This window comes from Chiloscyllium punctatum, chromosome 2 (assembly GCF_047496795.1).
Source record: "Chiloscyllium punctatum isolate Juve2018m chromosome 2, sChiPun1.3, whole genome shotgun sequence".
Lineage (NCBI taxonomy): Eukaryota > Metazoa > Chordata > Chondrichthyes > Orectolobiformes > Hemiscylliidae > Chiloscyllium > Chiloscyllium punctatum.
The window spans coordinates 115,474,466-115,497,486 of record NC_092740.1 but is presented as its reverse complement, the minus strand read 5'-3'; the positions used below and the strand labels follow the sequence as shown (position 1 = coordinate 115,497,486).

Genomic DNA, 23,021 nt, shown 5'->3' with positions numbered 1-23,021 from the left:
GACCAGGGTCCAGAGTTAGAATGAGGTTTTATTACAGTGTCCCCACTTTAAACATACTTAACCACCCGTGAAACATGTTGGTATGTCCAAAGACCATGAAGGGCTGTCAACATTTCAATTTATTTATCTGTATGATTCCTCTGAGATTCAGCGATAACTAATTACTAGAGGATTATAGCCAGCAAATAAATGCTCTAATTAGCCACATACCCACAGAGTAAAATGGAGAATAATACGTTGACATTGCAATTAAGATAAAATATTTTCAGTTTACTTATACCTTATCTTTACTGATATTTTATTTTTAAAAATAAATCTACTGCTTTGAATCATTTTAATATAATAAATATAGAAAACGATAGCAGAATAACATAATACCTTGCCCACTCCAGTTATCCCAGTGAATAGAACAGAATGCCTCACAGCAAGGATCTTTTCCAACAGATAGCCAAATCGCACAGTGTCTGTTGTTGGAACAAGCATTTCAAAAAAAGGTATTTCACTATCGTACTTAAAACTGGGAATAATTCTGTCCCATGGATCTAGTCGGTTGTTGTCAAAATCCATGTAGTAGCTCCACAGGTCACCAGATGTTGGTATCTAAGATAACACAATAAAGGCTTTTTTGAACAATTCAAAGTCTGTGAATATTATTGTTAATAATAGTAAGATATTACTCCATAGAAAGCCCAGTAAAATGATAAACAGCACCAGTTACCTGGCTAGATAAGAAACTTCAAATTTTTAACATACAGAACAGTACCATCCTAAAGGTGAGTTTTATTTTGATTCATCTGGCTCGCCATGAAGACTGGCAAATAAAAGCAATCATCCAACATTCTCACATTTTCATTATAATTTCTGAGCAGAGTACTAAGTTTGGAAAGACAATTACTGCAACAATTTGGATATGGGCTAGAAAGTTTGCTCAGCCAAAATTAAACAAATAAGGATGTTCAAAACTCAAGTAAATGTATCTGCAGTGAGAAATTGATAACTGCTTGCTATTCCCCTTACAAAAGGCAGCTATACTTGTGTATAAATTACAATGTGGTACAAATATGTAAACAGAGGTACAAATACATAAACAGATTATGGAAAGATGTAGGAGCAACAGGGTGGACATGATAGGAGATTTTACTTTTCCCAAAAATGACTGGGATTCATTTAGTGTGAGAGGTCTAGTTGGAGCAGAATTTGTAAGGAATATCCAGAAGAGTTTTCTAGAGCAGTATGTAAATAGTCGAATTTGGGAAGGGCTCATACTGGACCTGGTGTTGGGGAATGAGCCCAGCCAGGTGGTTGAAGTTTCAGTAGGGGATTACTTTCGGAATAGTGATCACAATTCTGTAAGTTTTAGAATACTAATGGACAAAGACGAGAGTGGTCCTAAAGGAAGAATGTTAAACTGGGGAAAAGCCAACTACACCAAAATTCGGCAGGAGCTGCGGAATGTAGATTGGGAGCAGCTGTTTGAAGGTAAATCCACATTTGATATATGGGAGGCTTTTAAAGAGAGATCGATTGGAGTTCAGGAGAGATATGTTCCTGTGAAAATAAGGGATATAAATGGCAAGATTAGAGAACCATGGATGATGGTGAAATTGTGAGACTAGATAAGAGGAAAAAGGAAGCATAAAGTCTAGGTGACTGAAGACAGATGAAGCTTTGGAAGAATACTGGGAATGCAGGACAAACCTAAAACAAGGAATTAAAAGGGCAAAAAGGGGTCATGAGAAATCTTTAGCAAACAGGGTTAAGGAAAATCCCAAAGCCTTATTTCATATATAAGGAGTAAGAGGGTAACTAGAGAAAGGGTTGGCCCACTCAAGGACAAAGGAGGAAAGTAATGCTTGGAATCAGAGAAAACGGGTGAGATTCTTAATGAGATGAAAAGCATCTGTATTTATCGAAGAGAGGGTCATGACAGATGTTGAGGTTAGGGATAGATGTTCTGTAGGTCAAGTCGGTATAAGGAGGGAGGAAGTTTTGGGTAATCCAGAAGGCATTAAGGTGGACAGGTCCACAGGTCCTGATGGGATCTATCCCAGGTTACTGAGGGAACCGAGAGATGAAATAGTTGGGATTTTAACAGATATCTTTGCAGCAACCTTGAACATGGGTGAGGTCCCAGAGGACTGAAAAATTGCTAATGTTGTCCCCTTGTTTAAGAAGGGTAGCAGGGATAATCCAGGGATTCATAGACTGGTGAACCTGATGCCAGTGGTAGGGAAGCTGCTCGAGAAGATACTGAGGGATAGGATTTATTCCCATTTGGAAGAAAATGGGCTCATCAGTGATAAGCAGCATAGTTTTGTGCAGGGAAGGTCACGTCTTACCTACTTAATAGAATTCTCTGAGGAAGTAACAAAGTTGATTGATGAGGGAAGAGCTGTAGATGTCATATACATAGTCTTCAGTAAGGCATTTGATAAGGTTCCCCATGGTAGGCTGATGGAGAAGGTGAAGTCGCACGGAGGCCAGGGTGTACTAGCTAGGTAGATAGAGAACTGACTGAGCAACAGGAGACAGAGAGTAGTAGTGGAAGGGAGTTTCTCAAAATGGAGACCTGTGACCAATGGTGTTCCACGGGGATCTGTGCTAGGACCACTGTTGTTTGTGATATACATAAACAATTTGGAGGAAGAAATAGATAGTCTGATTAACAAATTTGCAGATGACACTAAGATTGATTGAGTAGCAGATAGTGAAGGACTTGTCCGAGAATACAGCAGAATATAGATAGACTGGAGAGTTAGGCAGAGAAGTGGTACATGTAGTTCAATCCGGGCAAATGTGAGGTAACACATTTTGGAAGATCCAATTCAAGAGTGAACTATACAGTAAATGTAAAAGTCCTGGGGAAAATTCATGTACAGAGAGATCTGAGTGTTCAGGACCTTGTACACAGGGATATTGTGTACAAGAGTTGGCAAGTCATGTTAAAGTTGTATAAGACTTTTGGAATACTGCGTACAGTATTTTGGCCACGTTTGGAATACTGCGTACAGTTCTGTTCGCCACATTACTAAAAGGATGTGGATACTTTGGAGATTTTTCAGAGGAGGTTCACTAAGATGTCGCCTGGTATGGAGGGTGCTAGCTATGAAGAGAAGTTGAGCAGATAAGGATTATTTTCATTCGAAAGACGGAGGTTGGGGGGGACCTGATTGAGGTCTACAAAATCATGAGAGGTATAGACAGGGTGGATAGCGAGAAGCTTTTTCCCAGAGTGGGGGACTCAATTACAAGAGCTCACGAGTTCAAAGTGAGAAGGGAAAAGATATGGGGAGATATGCGTGGAAAGTTCTTTATGCAGAGGGCTGGTGGGTGTCTGGAACGCGTTGCCAGCGGAAGTGGTAGAGGCGGGCACGATAGCGTCATTTAAGATATATCTAGACAGACACATGAAGCTGGATGTAGGTTTGCTTGCTGAGCTGAAAGGTTTGTTTTCAGAAGTTTCGTCACCATACTAGGTAACATCTTCAAGGAAAGCATACCAAACGCCTTCTTCACTATCCTATCTACCTGCGAGTCCACCTTCTAGGAGCTATGAACCGGCATTCCAAGGTCTCCTTGTTCAGCAAAGTCCTGCTAAGATTTGCTTTCCCAAAATGCAGCACCTTGCATTTATCTGAATTAAACTCCATCTGCCACTTCTCAGCCCATTTGCCTATCTGATCAAGGTCCTGTTGTAATCTGAAGTAACCTTCTTCACTGTCCACTACACCTCCAATTTTGGTGTCATCTGCAAACCTACTAACTGTACCTCTTATGCGCTCATCCAACTCATTTATGTAAATGACAAAAAGTAATGGACCCAGCACCGATCCTTGTGGCGCTCCACTGGTCACAGGCCTCTAGTCTGAAAAACAATCCTCCACCACAACCCTCTGTCTTCTACCTTTGAACCAGTTCTGTATCCAAATGGTGAGTTCTCCCTGTATTCCGTGAGATCTAGCCCTGCTAACCAGTCTCTCAAGGGGAACCTTGTTGAATGCCTTATTGAAGTCCATATAGATCACATCCACCGCTCTGCCCTCATCAATTCTCTTTGTTACTTCTTCAAAAAACTCAGTCAAGTTTGTGAGACATGATTTTCCACACACAAAGCCATGTTGACTATCCTTAATCAGTCCTTGCTTTTCCAAATATATGTACATTCTGTCCCTCAGGATTCCCTCCAACAACTTGCCCACCACTGACGTCAGGCTCACTGGTCTATAGTTCCTTGGCTTGTCCTTACTACCCTTTCTTAAACAGTGGCACCACGTTAGCCAACCTCCAGTAATTTTCCTTTTTCTTTGTTAATTAGTTACAGTTAACATCTGTGATTGGCATGTTCATTTACTTGGCAACTTAAAACATTTTCACAAATTGAAGCGTAATTAAGGCAGTATGGCAAGATTGGGATAAATGAGAGAAAAAGTCTGAAAGGAGAAGAAATCAATTATGCAAAAGGATACCGAGAAGGAATTTCTGAACGAAAATGGCAAAACACAAATCAGGGAATCAGATAGGAAGGAAAACCTGATGAAAATGGAGAAGACAAAATGAGGGAAATAGATGTTGGGGGAAAAGCCTCAATAGTGGTGGGAGAAGGGCAAAGGCAATATTAGGAAAATATGAGGGACTTGAAAGGAGAATAACATTCAGTTTGTCAGTTCACTCAGGAATTTCTGACCTTTACCAAAGACCATTTCCTTTTCATTCATTTTAAAGTAAAAATAAACTAAACCAACTGAAGTGAAGTCTGTGACATGAATAATTACAAACAATCTATTAAGCTATGCAGTTTATAATCAACCTTCACACTTAGAGATATGTATCCTCTGATCACGGTTAAAATCAAGGTTTGCATATCAGTACATTAACAAAAGCAGACAAAAATATAGCCAACATGACAACCAGAAATGGTATCATATAAACATTATTGACAAAGTTTTAAATGAAATACACAATCAAAGTCAAGATAAATTGAAAGTAAAAGGTTAGTCATCAGATTTTGTTTCTGGTAAACGGTGTGGGCTCACATCGAATATGCCAAAGTGCATTATAACCCTCTAACAGAAGTCTACATTTTCCTTGATAAAATGTATTCTAAAAGCTGCGTTTTCTCGTCTTTAAAATCAGAAAACAAGAACTTATATCATTTTGATTCTGGAATAAATAGAGAAACATCTAGCAAGGAAATGTATTATGAACAAAATGCTCTTCATCTCTTCCTTAAATGATCACTTTAATTCCTGCCTATTAAGAAACATCCTCATCGTGGTTCAGTACTTTTACTATTTCATTATTTTGTTGGTTAAGGTTGGCATATATGTATCCTGAGATGGATTTATCAATTTGATTGGAGCCCTGTTTTTCTTCTACAAAGCTCTATTGGTCAAAAATAGGATTAATTGTATATAGAGTAACACCCAGCCAAAAAGAATTTTTTTTCACAGCTCAAGATCAGCCCTCAGACTGGCCTGAAATACTGACCCCATCAACATTCAATGGCAATGTAACAAGTCCTGCATTGTCTAAACCATGAGGATTTCCCAGTATGGGAGCAAAAGCCCAAGCTGATGTTTAGCAAGAATTCTTAAAATTACTGTGCAAAAGGAAAGAGAATATTCCTAGCAGGCAGGGGATAATACAAACTGTGTCTGAATTGAACAGTGAGAGAACACTTTGTCCAGCCCTTTTCATTGCACTGAAAACCACTATTTATTTGCCCCCTTTGTGGATACCTTAGCCTCAGGATGATCCTCGAATTGATGTCGCACAAATGAATCAAAGGCATCCCAATAGTTTTCAGTCAAGTTTCCTCCAATGGACCAAATATAACAGAAGGCAAATGTCTGACAAATAACACTATTCAATTGCGAAGGATCCTTTAAAACAAATGATATGATTATACAGTTTGATTTAAAAAGGAAACAAGCCAACACTTCTTTAGAAACACATTTTAAGTTTTTAATTTTAATCAATTGCAATTACTTTTGAATTATTATTCAAAAGCATGATTCTAAAGTACAAGCTGTTAAGTAAGCTGTCAAAATTATTATGAGCAAAATATTATTACCATATTTTGATTTTTCTTTCTGTTAAACATTTTAAATAGCAAACTTGATTCATTGAGGAGAGGAGGAGAGCATGCTAGGGATAAGCATCAGGCATATCTAAAAACAAATGCCAGTCTAGTCAAATTACAACGCAGGATCACACGCATGTTGAACAGTGGAAGCAGTGTGCAATAGTGCCAAGTGATCCCACAGTAAATGGTTCAGATCTAATCGGTGATATCCTGCTCCATCCAATTGTGAATGGCATGGAAAATTAAACAACTAAGTGGAGAATGTTGCGCAAACATCCCTATTTTTATTAATAAAGCAACTCAGAATGACAGTATAAAAGACAAGGCTGATACATTTCCATCTAACTTCAGCGAGAAAAATCTGGAGTACATTATCTATTTCAGCCTTCTCCTGAAGTCCCCGCCATTACAAATACAGAAGTGACCATATCCAACAATAGGGAATCTAACTATCTAGCCTTGAGGTCACTAAATTCTCTCAGCTAGTAAGATTCTGGGATGTCACCATTGACCAGGTATGCAACTGGACTAAGCATATCAATTCCTCACCTCCTGAATCCCCAAAGCCTACTCAACACCTACACAGCACAAGTGTGAGCTGAAAAGCTCACTGTTGCCCAGATTAGAATCTGGGCATCAATTGGCAAGCACATCTGTGCTACATCTCAAACAATAACATGGAGACATTTAGTATCAATTTGAAGGGTATTCAAAATCAAAGACTGTATTTTGATTGCTTCCTCAACTTTTGATGTCAAAAATTGGTCCACTGTGTTGTCGAAAGTATCATCTTCAATGAAAATCTGTGGTGTTGGGATAGAAAGTTTGGCCTTTGTATGCCTGTTCAGCCCCCAAGCCTCCTGCTCAATAAAGTGAATGAACACCATGCTCACACTAAGATGCAAACTACTATGGGTTGTATGCCATAATTTCTTGCTGTTTGGTAATTGCATCCTAAATGGATTTGAGGACTATGGTTATAAAAGTTATCTTTGTAAGTTAATGTTTTGCTGTAGATCTTAATACAATTAATGCTTTACTAATGGTAAAGATTATTGGCATTCCTCTATTAGCTAAAGAGGAGGGTCATGCAATAAATCAAATCCACTGGAAATGGTGCAGCTTCATACAAATACAAACAAAATATTTTCTAAGCCATATTTATAAACCTCCCCAGTTACTGGTGTTTTTGTCAGATCTGTGATTGTTGCTTGCACCTAGTAAAGGTCTATACATCAGCAACATACCAGGACTGGGATTGTTGCCCTTGTGGGGGTACTTGGTTAGGGAGGGTTTAAACTTGTGTGGCAGGGGGACAGAAATCATAGGGCAGTAGGTGAAAATTGAAGGAGAGGTAGAAAACAAAGCAAACATGACTTAAAATAGGCAGGGAAATGCTGCTGGAAAGAGCAGGTGGCCTGAAATCATGTTTTTTCAATGCAAGACGTATAATAGGCAAGGCAGTTGAGCTTAGAGACAAAAACAGAAATTGCTGGAAAAGGTCAGGTGGTGTGGAAGCATCTATGAAGAGAAATCAAAGTTAACATTTCAGGTCCAGTGACCCTTCCTCAGAACTTACGTTAGTACATGAACTATAATATTATTGCCACTACAGAGACATGGCTGAAAGACGGATTGGACTGGCAGCTGAATGTCTCAGGATTTAGATGTTTCAGATGTGATAGAAGGGGGTGTAAAAGGAGTGGGGAAGTTTCATTACTGGTAAAGGAGTATCTCACAGTTGTACTGAGGGAGGATACATCAGAGGACTTGTGCAGCAAGACAATATGCATAGAATTCAGGAACAGGAAAGGTGAAACCACAATGACGAGGGCCTCCCAACAGCCAATGGGAGATAGTGAAGAGAACATGTAGACAGATTTTGGAAAGATGTAAAACCAGCAGGGTTGTTCTAGTGAATGATTTTAACTTCCCCTATATTGCCTTGGACTCACCACATGCTAGGGGCTTGGATGGGACAGAACGTGTAAGGACCATTCAGAAGGGTTTCTTGACACAGTATGTAAACAGTCCAACCAGGGAAGAGGTTATACTGGTCCTGGTTTTGGGAAATGAGCCCAGTGAGGTCAGTAAAGTTTCAGTGAGGGAGCATTTCAGGAGTAGTGACCACAATACCATGAGTTTTAAAATACTCATAGGTAGAGATAACAGCAGTCCTCAGGTGAAGGTAATTAAACTGGGGAAAAGTGAATGACAACAATATTAGGCAGGAACCGGAGAATGTTGTTTGGAGGCGGCTGTTTGAGGGTAAATCCAAATTGGACACATGGGAGTATTTCAAATGGCATGAAAAAAGTTCAATAGAGTGAAGGATAGGTTTGGCAAGTTGCGTGAACCTTGGATGACCAGGGCTGTTAGGACCTTAGTCAAAAAGATAAAAGGAAGCATCCATAAGGGCTAGGAGGATGGGAACTGAAGAAGCCCTTGAAGTATATAAGGAAAGTTGGAAAAAACTTAAACAAGGAACTAGAAGGGCTTAAAGGGGTCATAAAAAGTCGTTAGCAAAGTGGATTAAGGAGAATCTCAAGACTTTTTATACATATATAAAAAGCAAGAGAGTGTAGCCAGGGAAAGGGTTGGCCCACCCAAGGACAAAGGTGGGAATCTACGTATGGAGCCAGAAGTAGTAGGTGAGGTCCTAAATGAATATTTTGTGTTAGTATTCATCAAAGAAAAGCAACTGGTGGAGGATGATCTCAGGGAAGGGAGTATCAAATTTCTAAACCAAGTTACAATTAAAAAGAAAGAAGTGTTGTGCATCTTAAAAAAAGTATTAAGGTAGATAAGGCCCTGGGGTCCTGATGGGATCTATACCAGAATATTGAGGGTGGAAAGAGAACAAATTGCTGAAGCATTGACAGACATTTTTGATGATTTCTTTGGCCATAGATGAGATCCCAGAGGACTAGAGAACAGCCAATGTTGTCCCATTCTTTTAAAAGGGTAGCAGGGATAATTCAGGAAATTACAGGCCTGTACACCTCACATCAGTGGTAGGAAAATTATTGAAAAAGATTCTCAGGGATAAGACCTATATGCATTTAGAAGTGAGTGGCCCTATTAGTGATAGATCGCATGGTTTTCTGTGGGTGAGACCATGCCTCACTAGCTTGATCGAGTTTTTTTTGAGGAGGTGACAAAAGGGAAAAATGAATGACGTTGTCTACACAGATTTCAGTAGAGCCTTTGACAAGGTCCTTCATGGTAGACTGGTACAAAAGGTGAAGTCAGATGGTATCAGTGGTAAGTTGACAATATGGATACAGAACTGACTTAGTCATAGGAGACAGACAGTAGCGGTGGAAGGATGCTTTTTGGATTGGAGGGCTATGACTAGTGGTGTTCCACAGGGATCAATGCTGGGACCTCAGCTGTTTGTGGTCTACAGGAATGATTTGAAAGAAAGCATGGCTGGTCTAATTAGTAAGTTTGAGGACGATACAAAGATTGGTGGTGTCGTGGATAGTGAGGAGGATTGTCAGAGGATACAGCAGGATATAGATCAGTTGGAGGCATGGACAGAAAAATGGCAGATGGAGTTTAATCCAGACAAATGTGAGGTGATACATTTTGGTAGGTCAAGTGCAAGTGGAAAGTATAGTGAAAGGATAATATAGTGGCAGAACCATTAAGAGTATTGATATGCAGAGGGATTTGGGTGTGCAGGACCACAGATCACTGAAAATGACAGCACAGGTAGGTAAGGTAGCAAAAAAAGGCTTATGATATGCTTACCTTCATTGGAATAGGCATTGCGTATAAGGATAGGCAAGACATGCTGCAACTTTATAGAACTTTAATTAAGCCACACTTGGATGTTGCGTACCGTTCTTGTCACCAGACTACCAGAAGGATGTGGATGCTTTGGACAGGGTACAGAAAATGTTTACCAGGATATTGCCTACTATGGGATATTTTAGTTATGAAGTAGGGTTGGATAGATTGGCTTTGTTTTCACTGAAATGCAGGAGATTGAGCAGCGATTTGACAGAAGTTTACAAGAGTGGAAGGTATGAAGCTTTTTCTTCAGAGCGGAGAGGTCAATTACGAGGGAACACAGGTTCAAGGTGCAGCAGGGTAAGTTTAAAAGAGATGTTCAAGACAAGATTTTCACACAAAGGGTGGTGAGTGCCTGGAATGTGCTGCCTGAAGTGGTGATGGATGCAGACACAATAGCAGCATTCAAGAAGCACTTGGATGAATACATGAATAGGAAAGGATTAGTGGATTACGAATCCTGTAAATTAAGATATTTTTAGTATGGAAGGGCAAAATGTGTTAGTGCAGGCCCGGAGGTCTGAAAAACCTGTTCCTGTGCTGTATTGATCTTTGTATACTGTTAAGTTACTTCTATAGTACAGAGACTATTTCACGTACCATCTGGAGATCTGGGCCACCTTTTCCCAATAGCAGAGATTCAAGGAGACAACAGAGAGTTGTGACCTTACTAATGTCAACCTGAGAGATGGCCTGTGTGCATTTCTTGTTCACAAAGTGCAGCCCATTTTCGACACAGCTTGCAAAAAGTCCCATTAGATACTGCTGTGGTTCTAAAGGAATCTAAACAGACATTAGACATATATTTAGAATTCCACTGATTAATTTTCAGTTCAGAAACATTAATGATCCTTATCATTCAGACATTAGGTTGAATTCCACATTACACTGTACAATTTTATAACTCCAGAGTTCTTAAATGATCACACCAAGACAAGTAATCAAAACAAACACCAATCAAAATAAAATCTAAACAACTGTCACTATACTATAATTTCATTTTGTCAACTGTCACACAGCAAGGAATTTTTTTTTGGATTAAGGAAGTTTGACACACAAGCCCATTTCCAAAACAATTATAACTTTAACAACATACGTAATATTCTTCAGTCTCTGCAAAAAACTTTACACTTAACCTGTAACTTTATTCTCTAATCCATCCACAATTCAAGGCAAAACTAGACTGCTTCCAATCTCAACATTCCAGTTAACACTAAGATGAGCTTCCCAACCCTTATTCTTTCTATCACCAAGGTAACATAATTCCACTAACAAAGCAAATCTCTTGCACTGCCTCAGATTAGATGTTGCTGAAACCCTCATTCAAGCTGTCGTTAGTTCTAAAAACCTAACTATTCCAATACTCCCATAACAGTTCCGCATCTTCCACTCTCTATAAGCTACAATCATCCAAAGTTCCATTTCCCATTTTCTAACTGCCAACAAGTCTCATTTACTGAAAAGACATGCTGGTTAACAAAGGTCTTACAGCCTGATTTCAAAATTGTCAGACTCATGTTCAAAGTCTCCACAGTTTTGCCTCTCCATATCTTTGTAAGATCCTCTAGGCATGCAATGACCCTCTACTTCTGGACTCTTGCATCTTTCTTTCGCTCTACAATTGGCAACTATGTCTTCATCTTCTTGGGGCCCGAAAACCTGGAATGCTCTCCTTAAATCGCACCACCCATATTGCTTCATTTAAGATGACTCTTAAAACCTACCACTTTGATCTAACTTTTTATCATTTGTCTTAAATTCTCTTGATATTGTTTAATCTCAAATTTTGTCACCATGTTGCTATAAAGGGCCTTGAGGTTCTTCTAGAACATTGTTAAATTTATAGGGCAGCCCCCAATGAAGTCATTGGAGGTTGATCATCATATTCAAAGCAGGATCTAAGCTGACTTCCAGGGGATGTTCTGCACTCTGTTGAAATCAGAAGATTAAATTGCAATGCCACTAGGAGGTAGCATATTCCAAAAAGTCAACATCCTTAACCTGACCTCTCTCCTCCACCCCAAATGCTCTCAAAACTCATGAAGTTCCCACCCAACATTTCATGGCCCCCCAAAAAAATCAAGTAATGTGCTCCAAAAGATTAGGAGAGCTTTGAGGTGTAGACTGGGCAACACACATAAGGGGTTCACATACACAAAGAGAATTTCTCCTAAATCACAGAGCAGTGCTCAGGAACACAGTTGAGCATTGCTGTACCAAAGTGGGAGAATTGGATATTATGGTATCTAGGCTGAAAATGTGTTGCTGGAAAAGCGCAGCAGGTCAGGCAGCATCCAAGGAACAGGAGAATCAATGTTTCGGGCATCAGCCCTTCTTCAGGAAACGTCATTTCAGGCCGATGCCCAAAACATCGATTCTCCTGTTCCTTGGATGCTGCCTGACCTGCTGTGCTTTTCCAGCAACACATTTTCAGCTCTGATCTCCAGCATCTGCAGTCCTCACTTTCTCCTATTCTGGTATCTACCCATGAAAAACAAATTTCAATAACTGACTGGAAGTTGGTTATCATTTTCAAAGCTGACTGCCAGGGACTGTCCTGCACCTCTGCTGAAATCAGAAGATTAAAATCCAACGCCATAAAGAGGCAGTACATTCCAATAAGTTAAGATCTTTAACTTGACCTCTCTTCCCACCCCAAATATCTGGGGAACTGTATCTCCATCATAGTGAAGAGAAGTAAACAATATTTTTCTGTATCTAAATAGTGGATGTGGAAGTGAGGAAATTAAATGCTAAAAACCTCAAAAGGCACAAGAAATTTAAACAGAAAATTGCTTTATAAAACCGTTTGGGGCAGAAATGAAAATGCTCCAGGATTATATTGATAAGGTAATATCAAGTGTTCATGAAATGAGCATGTAAATTCAGGAAGAGCTGAAATGGTTCTGTCGGAATTTTTCTTTAAAAGAACACTTCCATTCTACTACACTTGGATTACAATTTATAAATTTTGTGTCTTACACGATCTGCATGGCTAGCCATCCATGTTTTCACGTATGGCATCCATTTAAGCTCATCAGCATCAATGTAAACCATTCCACATCTGCTAACAGTGGCAGGAGAGGCCACTTTTAAATCTTGCACCTGGAAGGTAGCAAAAAGAATTTCTCATAAATTGACCATCTATTTCTGTTACTAACTGTTGTGCAATAGCACTGCAATCAGAACTAATTAATAACAGATTGAGTATAATCACCAAATAATTTAAGAAGTCGTGAAAATGACAAATAGTCAGATGCTTGTAAAATTATTTAAACATATCATTTGACTGACCATTTTAATTAGATCACATGTGAACTGCAAAAGATATATTTTAGAATAAAATTAATGGGCTGTTTTCACAAAAACAGCAAAGTGAATGCTATATATGTTTGAACTATGTCAGCATAATGTTTGCTGGTATAACCAACTATCTTAAAAATAGGATCAACTGTTTGCTTAAACAATACTGGTACTAATGTAGACCAACCCTCTGGCAGACGGTGAAGGCAGTCGAGACTTTGGGCTTAAAATGTATCCTCACAGAACTGTGCAAAACTGGGAGGATAATAGCAAGTTGGGACATGTTTGATTCAGTACTGGATGTTGCTTTGGCTGTAATCAATCACAGCATTAACATCCAGCTTTCTTGTCTCCTCAGTAATCAGAGAGGTCAGGTGGGATTACATAGTGAAAAACTATTAAAGGAGGCGGCACGGTGGCACAGCAGTTAGCACTGCTGCCTCACAGCACCAGAGACCCGGGTTCAATTCCCGCCTCAGGCGACTGACTGTGGAGTTTGCAAGTTCTCCCCGTGTCTGCGTGGGTTGTCTCCGGGTGCTCCGGTTTCCTCCCACAGTCCAAAGATGTGCAGGTCAGGTGAATTGGCCATGCTAAGTTGCCCGTAGTGTTAGGTAAGGGGTAAATGTAGGGGTATGGGTGGGTTACGCTTCGGCAGGTCGGTGTGGATTTGTTGGGCCGAAGGGACTGTTTCCACACTGTAATGTAATCTAATCTAATTGTGATAGGGGTCAGAATTGCAGAAATATACATTCATCGCCCCAGGTCTTAAATACTTCTAGCAATGGGTGCCCACCTAGTCAACTGTAAAATACATCTTGCATATGGCAGCAGTGATCTCTTGCAAGGTCTGAATATCCTGCTCAAACATATTGCATATTGTTAGAGTTGAACATCTATTCTTCAACTGCATATTGAGGGAGCTGATTCACTATCCACTGCCTGCTTGTATGCCTTTTTTCAGTAGTTTTCCATGTTTGTCATTTCTGCCCTGTGGAGTGACATGTTATTGAAAAGAAAACAGTTTCGACAGATGTTCCTATTTGCTTTGCTAATACAGTTCCTTATGCTCTTTGTCAAAGTCAGAAGAAAGAGCTGCATAAGCTGTTCTTAAAGTGTAAGCAGTAAGAAAAAGCAGATAAAGCGGAATGAAGTCAAAAACAGGTGAACTGACTTTCAAGAAGTAGGAGACTACCTGTCAAACAGAATGAACGCACTCTCAGAAGTAGCACTGTGGACAGTAATCTCTCACACAAACATGGCTGCAGTTTCATTGTTTGAAGGTTTCCCAGCCTACCAGATTCACTAGACTAACACCCCAGCTGCGCTCTTTCCTCAGTGGCACCAGTGGACTGCATGGAGCTCGGGAATCTTTTAAAGCCAGAATGCTGTGTTCAGTCCGGAGTTAAGTGTATTTTTGTATATTTAATGAATCACCCACATACTCCCCTGGGTGAAATTCAAGAGTGGACAGGGTATTGGATTCCAAATACATCATCATTTTCCAGCTCTTTAACAGCTCCTTTCCCATAACAATCACACCTGAATTCCCCCTTCACTGGTTGTTAAAATGTTGCCTTTGACACGGAGATTCCATAAGTGTACCACTGATGCAGTCCCAAATTTCAAAGCACATATATTAAACAAAACTAGAATAATTTACCTCAAAGACCATGTGAATATATGGAGTGAGTTTAATCCGTTCACTGTTTGCAAGGCAGAGCATCTTATTATCATCAAGGACTGTGTTCATATTCTCGATCCACAGTGCATCAACAGGACCATCACAGATGATCCATTTGTGGTTATGACTTACATCATTCACAGCTGCACGAACACTAAGTGCCATTAGACCATCATTCCACTCCATTGTCACATTATTTACTTCACCATACAATTCACCCATTGTGATTGACTTGGGGTTTAGCACATAAGTTTTTACTGGCTGATAGTTTGGATCATCCTCACCAGCGCTGTGCAAAGTCCCAAGAGTATCTGCCAAAACTTGATAAACTGTAGTTTTTCCACTTCCGGAAGGTCCAACTAACATAACGCCATGCCGCACAATCATGGTTTCATACAACTGGATGACCTTCACAATCATAGTAGAGACAGGTTGCAGGCCACGGTTAAGCATAACATCAATAGCTGTTTTCTCGAATGAACCATAATCATGGTCTGGAATAACAACTCCTGGAAATAAATCGGAAAGGATTCCACTGAAGAAAGAAACAAAGAAACAAAATCACTGTAATCTATTGTCAAACCATTGCAAAGCATGCACTATTCAATATTTGTTCTTTTATTAATGTACGAGCATGATCAATTTTTCTGAGACCTTTTGAAGAACACAGTGAATTTTCATGTTCAGGGTTAAATGAAAATTTAAGAACAATTCAAAAGAATGTGAATAGATTGAAGAGGATAATAGTGAATTTCTTGTTCAGATGGTCAAATGAAAAGAACTTATTACATACCCGAAAAGCACTGCATCATCTGACAGAAATTTTGGGAGGTTAGAATCTCTCAAGGCTCTAATCAACACAACATCCTCACTCAAATTTGGGTTCTCTCTCTTCAGAGACCTAAAGGGAAGAAGTGAATGGAATATTAAATTATCTTCAAAGCTAAATACATGAAACTAAATACACATCAAAAATGATATTTTGGGAAAATGAGTATTTTTATTCTCATGAAATTGTAACGTATACGGAGATACGTGTATATATAAATTGTGAAATCCGCTTTAGAACACTGAAAACTACAAAATATCTAATTTTTATATTTACTTCAATAAGGTTATGACATCACAAGAAGTCTTGTGCATCCTGGAACGGTCCTATTCACTGCAACAAGGGCTATGACTTTGGACCAGCATGAGATTACATCCAGGAGAAACATGATTATATGCTGCTCCGCAACAATTAATTCTGCCTATACACACATTAGCATAATATTAACCTACAGTTATTTGACATACATTTCCTGACTTCCTAACAGTTCTTTGTGCTTTCAAGCACTCCCTCTTCCATCTAACAGTACACCATGCGTGTTTTCTTCTTTTGGGATGTGTATCTGTCCTTTCATTATTAGCAATGTTTCCAAATTTAGCTCTTCAATACTACGATCATCTACTCCAAAAAATATTCCTCTGAAAATTCTCCTTGTGATTCTTAAATTAGATTCATAATTTTCCACATTTTTAGAAATCTCAAAGAATTTGGGTGGTTGCAGGGCAATATTTTAACACTTTTATTTAGCTTGTCAAACACTTGTACAATTTCTTTTCAGATTTATACATTAGATAAAGTTGTTAAATACACATATCAATGGGGTTTTAGTTGTTGGTTTTTGGGATGTGGTAGTTTCTGGAATCCATGAATGACCTTGAACATATAAACCAGTATCTTGAATTACTGCAACATATGTGGTGTTGGTATTCCCATTGTATTGGATAAGAAGCCTCAGGATTTTGAGACAGCAATAGGAGAGGAAAGCCGGCAGATTTCAAATTCAGGGTAGCATATGACTCAAGAAGGGAATGTGCAGATGATGATGACCCCAGGAAACTGCTGTCCTTGTTCTTCTAGGTAGGAGGGATTGCAGATTTCGAAGGTACAATCTAAAGAGGCTGGTGAGTCGCAGTAGCATATCTTGTAGATGGTACACACTGCTTGCGCTCTGTTCCAGTGAACGTTTGAAGTGATGGATGGGTGCCAGTCAAGCATGTTACTTTAACTTGTAACGTCTGGTTTCATAAGTGTTGAATCTGCACTCATCTAGGCAAGAGGATTGTATTCCATCACATTGCCTGGTTCAGCCTTGGCAACATTTGAGTTGCTCTATATTTACTGGCTAGTCCAGTTCAGTTTCTTATCAATGGTAACATTCAGGTTGTTGATATTGGGGGATTCAGCAATAGCAAAGCTGCTGAATGTCAAGGGGAGTTGGTTAGATTCATCTTTTATTTTAGAAATGGTACTTGTGTGGCATGAACATTACTTGCCACTTGTCAGCCCATAAACTGAATGCTGTCCAGGCCTTGCTACATGTGGGCACAAGCTGTTTTGGTGCATTTGAGGAGATCTAAGTGAACTGAGCACTCAACAATAATTCAGACAGGTCCCCATCTGACGTTTTAATTGAGAGCTGTTCATTAATTCAGCTACTGGAAATAGCTCAGCCTCGAACAACACTGCATTCTGTCTTGATCCACACTGAACAGCATCTGAACAATAGTGATTTTGAGCAGATTAACATCAAATTCTATTCATGAAAAGACAAAGGAACACCAATATTTGTGCTATATTGATAACTGCTTATTGAAAAGATCATCTTTTCTTTGTTAAGTAGTACAGTATACATGTACACCACAGAAATAGGCAAACTGGACAACTGGCTTATGCTGTTGTTTATGCTCCACATGTATCTCTTCTAAACTTTCTTCATCTGGCATTATCAACAGATTATTCTATTCTGTTCTCCTTCATGTATTTATCTAACTTCATCATAAATGAATCTATGGTATTCTTCTGAACAACTCTGGGTCATTGAAAATTCCACATTTTTGCCAGTCTTTATGTAAAATGTTCTGCTGAAAGCTTAGAAGTTAGTGGAGCACAAACAGAGGCACGAGAGAAGGTCCAAAATAATTTACAAGAATGGTGGTAGAAAAATATCTGTCAAGAGGGATCGACAGGCTGAGAGCTCATTTCACTTGATCTTGGCCTGATTGAGATCTTTAAGATTGTTAAAGAATCATTTTAGGTAGTTGCTAGTGTGAATTAGGAAACTTAAGTATGAAATCTTGCTGATGAAAATAATGAGTTTGGCATGGTCTATGTGAATGTTAGCAATGCTTATGGCAGCCTGGTGAAGAGAGTGAGTACACATGGGGTCCCAGGAAAAGTGGCACGTTGGGTCCAAAATTGGCTAAGAGATCGGAAACCTCCTTAAGCTATGAAGTGTTCAAACAAAGCACTCCACTCCCATAAAGACAGCCAGTGTTGTCAAATTATACAAGCTCTTAACTTCCCACTTTAGTTACTTAATTGAGCTCTTAGCAGACAAAACTCCCATTGCCATACCATTTTGCCACCAGTAGGAGGGGATCTGGCATTCCCAATGCTTCCCACATAATTTGACTTCCCAGCTTCCTGGACATTTCTTTATTTCCCAAAGAGCACATGACCTCTTTAAATGAGTTGAGAGTTTCTGCCTCCACCACCAAAATCAGGCAAGAAATTCTTGAGACTTACAACCCACTAAGAAAAAAAGATTCTTTCCTCATGTTCCCACTTACAGATTTCTTTAAATCTCTCCTCCTAATAATTAACTTTTGTTAAGAGAAACGGGTCTTTTCTTCCCACTCCTTCTACCCCACCTTTATAATTCTGTGTACATCAGTTAAGTCATCCCTCATGCTCCTCTTTTCCAAGACCTAACTTTTACTGCAATTTTCAAGTCCTGGCAACATTATTTTAAATCTTCTCTGTATTGTCAGCAGAACAATTTTATCCTTCCTGTCATGCAATGACCAAAACTGTGCACAAAATTTCAGCTGTGGTCTAACTAGTATCTTACATAGCTGCAGGATTGCATCACTATTTCTGTATTCCACACTTCATCCAAAAAAAAGTTTTCCCTTATTTTTCTTTCCCACATTACCTGATTTTGCTTCAGGCAGTTGATTTTGGAGAAACTCAGCAAGTCTAGCAGCATCAGAAACAGAAACAGAAACAGAACAAAGGTTTCAAGTCCAAAAGCTTTTCTTCAGAACTTATTCACCTGTCCTGCCATTTCCAAAGGACCTATGAGCATGCACTCCAAAATGTCTCACTTCCCCTATAATGTCCTCCCATTTATTGTGGATTCACTAGCTTTGTGTTCCCTCACCAAATGCACTCCTGCACATTTATATGGATGGAATTCCATTCACCATATTTCTACCCACTCAGTTAAACCATTGATATCATTCTGGAATAAACCTTTATCTTCCTCACTTCTGCCCCCGGAGCTGCCGTTGCCGCAGCAACTTCTGCCCCCCAGTGATGTCACTCACCTGCTCAAGGACCACACCACACGCTACGCCACTCCCACGTCAATCTCCCCCCTCCCCACATTAATCTCCACCCCCATGCCGATCTCCGCCCCCACGACCAATTCCAGCCCCACACCAAGTCCCAGGTCCTAGCTCCCAGCCCTGCCGTATTTTCACCATCCCTCCAGACCTCCCCCTCTCTGAGGATGAACGATCAGTAATCAGCAGAGGCCTCACCTTCATCCCCCTATGTTCCCGGATCAATGAGTTCGACACGAGGCTAGACATCAAGCATTTCTTCCGCTGCCTTTGCCTCCGCATCTACTTCTTCAACCAGGACACTCGCCCACCCCCTGACACACCCCATCCACCTGGACACCCCGTGCTGGCCTTTTACCCACCCTCGATCTCTTCATATCAAACTGCCGCCGCGACATTGACCACCTCAACCTGTCCACCCCTCTCACCCACTCCAACCTCTCACCCTCACAACGCGCAGCCCTCCACTCCCTCCGCTCCAACCCCAACCTCACCATCAAACCGGCAGACAAGGGAGGCGCAGTGGTAGTTTGGCGCACCGATCTTTACACTGCTGAAGCTAGGCACCAACCCGCGGACAACTCCTCGTACTGCCCCCTTGACCTTGACCCCACCTCCCACCACCAAACCATCATCTGCCAGACCATCCATAACCTCATCACCTCAGGAGACCTCCCATCCATCGCTACCAACCTCATAGTCCCACAACCCCGCACTGCCCGTTTCCACCTCCTGCCCAAAATCCACAAACCCGACTGACCCATTGTCTCAGCCTGCTCCGCCTCACCGAACTCATCTCTGCATACCTCGACACTGTCCAGTCCCCCTTAGTCCAAGAACTCCCCACCTACGTTCGGGACACCACCCACGCCCTCCACCTCCTCCATGATTTTCGCTTCCCCGGCCCCCAACGTCTTATCTTCACGATGGACATCCAGTCCCTATACACTTCTATCCACCATCACGAATCCCTCCAAGCCCTCCGCTTCTTCCTCTCCCACCAACCCAACCAGTACCCTTCCACTGACACCCTCCTTCGACTGACTGAACTGGTCCTCACTCTTAATAACTTCTCCTTCCAATCCTCCCATTTCCTCCAAACCAAAGGAATAGCCATGGGCACCTGCATGGGCTCCAGCTATGCCTGCCTCTTCATCGAATATGTGGAACAGTCCATCTTCCGCAGCTACACTGGCACCACCCCCCACCTTTTCCTCAGCTACATCAATGATTGTATTGGCGCTACCTCGTGCTCCCACGAGGAGGTTGAGCAGTTCATCCACTTTACTAAAATCTTCCACCACGACCTCAAATTTACCTGGACCATCTCAGACTCCTCCCTCCCCTTCCTAGACCTCTCCATTTCTATCTCGGGCGACCTACTCAACACAGACATTTACGACAAATAGACCGACTCCCACAGCTACCTAGATTACACCTCCTCCTACCCTGCCCCCTGTAAAAACACCATCCCATATTCCCAATTCCTTTGCCTCCGTCGCATCTGCTCCCAGGAGGACCAATTCCCCTACCGAACAACCCAAATGACCTCCTTCCGCAATTTCCCCTCTGACGTGGTTGACGATGCTCTTCACCGCATCTCCTCCATTCCTCACACCTCCGCCCTTGAACCCTGCCCCTCCAATTGCCACCAGGATAGAACCCCATTGGTCCTCACCTTCCACCCCAACAACCTCCGATACATCGTATCATCCTCCATCATTTCCGCCACCTCCAAACCGACCCCACCACCAGGGATATATTTCCCTCCCCACTACTATCAGCTTTCCAGAGAGACCACTCCCTCCGCGACTCCCTCGTCAGGTCCACACCCCCCACCAACCCAACCTCCACTCCCGGCACCTTCGCTGCAACCGCAAGAAGTGCAAAACTTGCACCCACACCTCCCCCCTCACGTCCCTCCAAGGCCCCAATGGATCCTTCCATATCTCTCGCAAATTCACCTGCACCTCCACACACATCATTTACTGTATCCGCTGCACCTGATGTGGTCTCCTCTACATTGGGGAGACAGGCCACCCACTTGCAGAACATTTCAGGGAACACCTCTGGGACACCCAGACCAACCAACCCCAACCACCCCGTGGCTGAACGCTTTAACTCCCCCTCCCATTCCACCAAGGACATGCAGGTCCTTGGCCTCCTCCATCGCCAGACACTGACCACACGACGCCTCATCTTCTGCCTAGGAACCCTCCAACCACATGGGATGAATGTAGATTTCTCCAGCTTCCTCATTTCCCCTCCCTCCACCTTATCTCAGTCCCAACCCCCGGATTCAGCACCGCCCTCTTGACCTGCAATCTTCTTCCTGACCTCTCCGCCCCCACTCCCTCTCCAGCCTATCACCCTCACCCTCACCTCCTTCCACCTATCGTATACCCAGCGCCCCTCCCGCAAATTCCCTCCCCCCTACCTTTTATCTCAGCCCGCTTGGCACACCAGCCTCATTCCTGAAGAAGGGCTTATGCCTGAAACGTCGATTCTCCTGCTCCTCGGATGCTGCCTGGCCTGCTGTGTTTTTCCAGCACCACATTTTTCAACTCTAGTCTCCAGCATCTGCAGTCCTCACTTTCTCCTAATATTCTGGGGTGCCAGGTTCAAATCCCATCATGGAATCCATTATCGATTGTTGGAAAAACCCATCTGGATCACTAATGTTCTTCAAGGAACAGAACCTTACTGTTCCTGTTCCTGACTTAGTCTGGCCTACATGAGACTCCTGACCCACAGCAATGTACGGTTGACTCTTAACTGTCACCTGGGCAATAAATGCTGCTTAGCCAGTGACATCCTCATCCTGTGAATGAATAAAGAAACGTGCCTCCCACAATCAAGTCCTAAACATCTGAGGGGTTACGTTATAGAGGCTTATAAATAGACAAAGTTTCTTCCTTGGGGGTGGGGGAGTCCAGAACTTCAGGACATAGGTTTAGGGTGAGAGGGGAAAGATATAAAAGAGACCTAAGGGGCAACATTTTCACACAGAGGGTGGTACATGTATGGACTGAGCTGCCAGAGGAAGTGGTGGAGGCTAGCATGATTGCAACATTTAAATGGCATCTGGATGGGTATATGAATAGGAAGGGTTTGGAGGGAAAGGCGTGGACAAGTTGGACCGAAGGATCTGTTTCTGTGCTGTACATCTCTATTACTATTAATATATACCATACACATAAATGTACCCAAAACGAAGGCCTGTGGAACACTATTGGAAACTGCTATCCAGCTGTAAAAACGCCAATCAACCATTACCCTTTCTTTTATGACTGAGCTATTTTGAATCCAACTTGCCACATTTCCATATATCCCAGTAGCTTTTCCTTTTCTGACCAGTCTGCCATGTGGGATCTTGTCAAATGTTTTTCTAAAATCCACATAGTCAATATCCACTGTGATATCCTCATCAATCCTCCTTGATACAACTTTAAAAAATTCAATCAAGAAGATACAAGCTTCCCTTAACAAAATCATATTGACCATCCCTTATTAATGTGTGCTTTCTAAGTGACAGATTACCATGTTTTAAAATTATTAATAATTTAGCCACTACAGCTCGTAGCTGTTGTTCTGTTACTTCTTCAGGAGATTCCATGAGATTAGTCAGTATAACCTTCCATTAAGAAATCTGTGCTTTTACATCTTGAACCTTTTCGTTGCTTACTATTATATCTTTGAGTAAGTATTTTGTTAGCTTTTCTACAATCAATGTTAAACAAATTGGTATATGGACCTCTG

The 23,021-nt window shown here is 41.3% G+C and overlaps 1 protein-coding gene across 1 annotated transcript in view; it reads right to left on the bottom strand.

Annotated features, from left to right (window-relative positions):
* Positions 1 to 23,021, bottom strand: part of dnah6 (dynein, axonemal, heavy chain 6) — a 310,227-nt gene that overhangs the window by 174,494 nt on the left and 112,712 nt on the right. Inside the window, exons 34-39 of the mRNA XM_072587520.1 lie at positions 15,661 to 15,768; positions 14,847 to 15,402; positions 12,866 to 12,988; positions 10,484 to 10,666; positions 5,739 to 5,882; positions 379 to 600 (exon numbers count right to left, since the gene is read on the bottom strand). Of these exons, the coding sequence (XP_072443621.1) occupies positions 379 to 600; positions 5,739 to 5,882; positions 10,484 to 10,666; positions 12,866 to 12,988; positions 14,847 to 15,402; positions 15,661 to 15,768 (1,336 nt within the window). The remainder of the gene's footprint in view (positions 1 to 378; positions 601 to 5,738; positions 5,883 to 10,483; positions 10,667 to 12,865; positions 12,989 to 14,846; positions 15,403 to 15,660; positions 15,769 to 23,021) is intronic.